Source organism: Otolemur garnettii, unplaced genomic scaffold (genome assembly GCF_000181295.1).
Source record: "Otolemur garnettii isolate 467f Iridium unplaced genomic scaffold, OtoGar3 scaffold00100, whole genome shotgun sequence".
Taxonomy (NCBI): Eukaryota; Metazoa; Chordata; class Mammalia; order Primates; family Galagidae; genus Otolemur; species Otolemur garnettii.
Genome location: NW_003852495.1, coordinates 7,566,524 through 7,571,157, shown reverse-complemented (window position 1 = coordinate 7,571,157; position 4,634 = coordinate 7,566,524). Strand labels below are relative to the sequence as shown.

Genomic DNA, 4,634 nt, shown 5'->3' with positions numbered 1-4,634 from the left:
TTGCATTAGCCTCCCAAGTAGCTGGGACTACAGGTGCCCGTCACAATGCCCAGCTACTTTTTGTTGTAGTTGTCATTGTTGTTTAGCTGGCCCAGGCCAGGTTCGAACCCGCCAGCCTCAGTGCATGTGGCCAGTGCTGTAACCACTATGCTATGCGTGCTGAGCACTCATAGCAATCTTAAACTCCTGGGCTCAAGCAATCCTCCTGCCTCAGCCTCCCAAGTAGCTAGGAGGTGCCCACCACAATGCCTGAATAGTTTTTCTGTTTTTAGTAGAGACGGGATCTCCCTCTTGCTCAGGCTGGTCTCAAACTCATGAGCTCAATCAATCCACCCACCTCAGCCTCCCAGAGTGCTGGGATTATAGGTGTGAGCCACCATGTCCAACCTCTTTTTCTTTTTTTGACACAGAACCATGGTTCAGAAGGAAAACAGATGATTCTTGAATCAGACCACAGGAAGACCTTGTGACTTCAACCCTCCCCACATTGACCTGCATTCCACAGCCCACCATTAAAGCCCTTGCTACTCAGGGAGATGCATTTGAGATGTTTCTCCCACCAGATGTCTTTTGCATTCAAATTCCTTTCCTCCTTAGCAATCTCTGTTGTCTTAACAATTGGCCTTTTGTGCAGTGAGTGAGGAACCTAAGCTGGATCTCTTTTGGGGTTAGGTAACAGCCAGAGGGATGAGGAGTCGAGGATGGAAGGTCAGGCGGGAGTCAGTGTGACCTGGGAGAAGTGGCAGCAAATTTGGAGGGAGGGCCAGGCAGCACTCAGAGGATGCTGGGCTAGAGCCACGTGCTGACCTGTTATTGTCCACATAGCGGATGAGCAGCGGATACAGGGCGTACAGATCCCTGCAGAGCACTGAGAACTCATCTCGCACCAGCATCTCGCCCTCCTGGGCTTCAGCCTTGGCCTCCAGACGCAGTTGCTCCTCCTCAGCCACCACCTTTGCTGCCCGCTTGCGCAGTCGCCCAATGGTGGGGATGAAGTGTGAGTGCAGGAGCTCGGGCCGCGCTCGGCTCACTATGGGCTGGGCAAACACTGCAGGGCACAGCGGTGAAGGCGCTCAAGGCTGGCTGCTCCCAACTCCAGCACCCAGCCTCTCACCTTGGGTCCCATCACTGAGCTCTGATCCAGCCACTGTACCTCTGACCCAGCAGCTATTATTTGACCCCAGCCTGACCCTGACCTCAAACATAGCCCCTGAACACTGATCCCAACCATAACCCACCCCTGACCTGAACATAACACTGCATCTCCATCTTGTCACCTCAACCTGGCACAAGTCCTTGAGCTCTGACCCCTGAAAAATGAATCTTCCCCTGAGATCTTACCCTAACCCAGAAAGACCTGACCATGCCCAGGCTCTTGCCTCACTATGATTTCTGACTGTGATTCCTGGCTTCTTATTGTAGCCGCTGACCTTGACCCTGGCCTCTGATTCCAGCCCTGATCTCTAACTTGACCCTAATCCAAAACCTGATTGCTGACACAGAACTTCTGAACCAGGAATCACAACACTTTAGGAAACCATTTCTTGACTTCTGAACTAGAACTCTAACTGTCCATATCAGGAACCCTGATGACTGGTCCTCTCATCCTTTGTATGAGGAACTCAGGCTTCTGACTCAATTCCTAACCACTGATATAATTCTCTTCAAGGTTCTAGAAATTCCAATTCTGTCTGGAGGACTCCCAGGACCCACCCCTCATCCACCCCAGATCCTATGAAACTGAGGTTCTGACTCTGGCCTTTTGACCCTGAGAATGGCTAAACTCTGGCCCTTCCCAATGCCCAGGAGACCATGGACCCCTGGATCTCCTTCTCAGACCATCTGGCCAAGAGACCTCAAGCCACTGGTCCACCCTCAGACCCAGCAACCCCCAGACCTACCAGCAAGTCGCTTCATCCACGAGGCCTCGTCAATGCCCAGGTTGTTGACAATGATTCGCAGGATATTCCCCAACAGGGAATTGAGGTGGTCAGAGGTGACAGCTGTGCAGGGTGGAGGGGCACCAGCAGTGGGAGGGGGTGCCTCAGGCCCACGCTCCCACCAGCGGGGCAGGTAGCTGCACAGCATGGGCAGCGTGATCTCGATGACATGTGGCATCTCCGTGTAGCGGGCGCCTGATTCGGCCAGCCCCCCAATGTCTGCCATGAGCCGTTCCAGCACTGGGATATCAGGACACATCTCCTCCACACTGTTGGGGAGCCCCAGGACTGGGGTGCAGGGAAGAGTCAGGGCATGTCCTGGACCACAGCCCCCTGACCTCCCTGGCAACATATCAGACATCACTGGACTGCCACCCACCTAAACTAATCTCCCCAAACTTATTCCTGCAGTCTCACCCTCCTACCAACTTCCTGTCCCAACCCTCACACTGAAACTCAGTAGCCCCCAAATACTTCACATCCGCAAGGCTGTCTGCTCCCTAAAATCTCACCCAATTTCCAATCTCACTCTAGAAATCCTCACTCTTAAAATCTCCCATATCCCCACTCCTGCTATGCACCATATTCCAAGAGAAATCCGTCCCAACCCTTCTGTGCCCCCAGTCTGATCTCTCTGAATCCCTCAGCCAAATCAGTCCCTTGAAACATACAATCCATCACTCACTGACCCTGGGCCAGGTGCTGTCCTGAGTGCTGGGAGCACAGCTGACCAAAAAGACAAATTTCCTGCCCTGGAGTTTATATTCCCCTGGGATCCACACCTTATTTAACTTCTGGACTGAGTGCTCAAGAGATTTTTGTCCGCTCACTGCTGAACACCAGGGGCCTAGGACAGTGCCTGATGAATAGTAGGTATGTGGATCCATTCATTCGTTTGTTGAATGAATGGTTAAATGGATGAATGAATTCATGTTTTCCCTGGATCCTCCCACACTCAAATACCCCTCACCCCAAATGCAAGAATGTTGGAAAGTCATGTCCCCAAGCTTGATGTTGTCCTAAAATGTCACCATCACTAAAATAAACCCCAAAGTTCCAAACTCCATCCCTGACCTCTTAATTCTCCCCATCTTTAAATGTCTTCATATGCACAGCAGGGCCCCAGCAAACTCTGGGACTCCGGAATGTACAGGGCACCCCTACCTGGGGAAAGCTTAGCCCAGACCCAGCCCACTACCCGCCACTTACTGGCCCGCTCTCGGGGCGACTTGGTGGTGTACACTGAGCAGGCGTTGAACTCGTTTAGCTGGGGCTCCAGGAAGGCCACGGGCATAGCCGCTGCCAGACGGGCCAGGCACTCCCCGAGGGCTGGTCTCAACCTGAAGGAAGAGATTGCGCTTAGCCACCACGCTCCCCCTCTTCGGGGTCCTGGGTCCCATAACCCCACACTCCGTAGCAATGCCTTCTCCCACTCGTTGGAGCAGAGCTGCCATCCACCGGCGCATCCTAAGATCCCAAAGACTTCTGTGTTGGTTGAAGCAGCCTCCCCACTACATCCCCCAGGGTTGGCTTGCTCTATCAGTAGTCCTGGCTCTGGAGAGGTCACATGGGCATTGCCTCTAGTGTTCTGTGGCTCCTAGGTACCGTGAGTCCTCTAGCAGGGCAAACTTGTTACCCAGTCAGAGGCAACCTGCCATTCCCTCCAGGAGGTGCCTAGTTCCCAGCCCGCCCCCACCTCCACAGCTGACCTTCCCTGGACGCCCTCACGTGGCTGCCTTGAGGAACTGCAGCTGCCGCAGCCGGCCCTCCAGCAGTTGAGGATCTTAAACACCTCCCCTGCTCCTAACCACTTCTTCCTTCTAACCCTGCTCCCTCCCTTCCCCATGGCCCCCACCCTTCCCCAAACTATGGGTCCTTCTCCTTACTTTTCCACATAAGCGTTCTTGGTGGTTCCCAGAGAGTAAATACTGCACAACGTTCGGTAGCAAGAGACCTGAACATCATCCACTGAGAAAGAGAGAGGGTTGGGGTCTGGGACACGCCCACCAGACTAGTCCTCTCCTACCTCCTCTGTTCTCCCTTGTCTCCAAGCAGGCCGCTGTATGGCCAGCCCGCCATTTACTAGATTTGTGATTTGAGTAAGTACCAACTCTGTTTTTATTTTATATATTTATTTATTTGCAGTTTTTGGCCAGGGCTGGGTTTGAACCCACCACCTCCAGCATATGGGGCCATTGCCTTATTCCTTTGAGCCACAGGCACCGCCTCAGTACCAACTCTTTCTTAGCCTCAGTTTCCTTCTGTGTAAATATAGTGCCTTTCTCACAAGGTAGGTTTGAGAATCAAGTGAGTAAATTTGTGAAGAAGTCACACAGCAGACACTCAGTAAAGGCTAGTTACTTTTTCTCTGGAGAGAAGTCACGGGTCTTTGATGAAAGCCATGGGCACATTCTCTGGGAAAATGCAAACAAACCTGCCATACCAACAACAATTTCAGGTTGTCCACAAACTTCCCAAGAAGGTCAAGTTAAAAGCCTCAGGGACTTCACCAATGCCATGAGGCAAAGAGGGTCTGGGCTGACTCTAGATCAAAGAGACTTACAGAGACCAAATGCAGTGGGAGAAAATTGACTGTATTCTAAAGGTTTTAAAAAAATCAAAGACATGGCTCAGCACCTGTAGCACAGTGGTTATGGTGCCAGCCACATACACCGAGACTCACAGGTTCAAACC

General features: G+C 52.4%; 1 protein-coding gene across 2 annotated transcripts in view; it reads right to left on the bottom strand.

The window, feature by feature from the left end:
* The window catches only part of RYR1 (ryanodine receptor 1), a 131,919-nt gene that overhangs the window by 60,611 nt on the left and 66,674 nt on the right, over nt 1-4,634 (bottom strand). For both annotated transcript variants that reach the window (XM_003796154.3, XM_003796155.3), the window contains exons 64-67: nt 3,827-3,908; nt 3,150-3,280; nt 1,902-2,228; nt 808-1,048 (exon numbers count right to left, since the gene is read on the bottom strand). In XM_003796154.3, the coding sequence (XP_003796202.1) occupies nt 808-1,048; nt 1,902-2,228; nt 3,150-3,280; nt 3,827-3,908 (781 nt within the window). The remainder of the gene's footprint in view (nt 1-807; nt 1,049-1,901; nt 2,229-3,149; nt 3,281-3,826; nt 3,909-4,634) is intronic.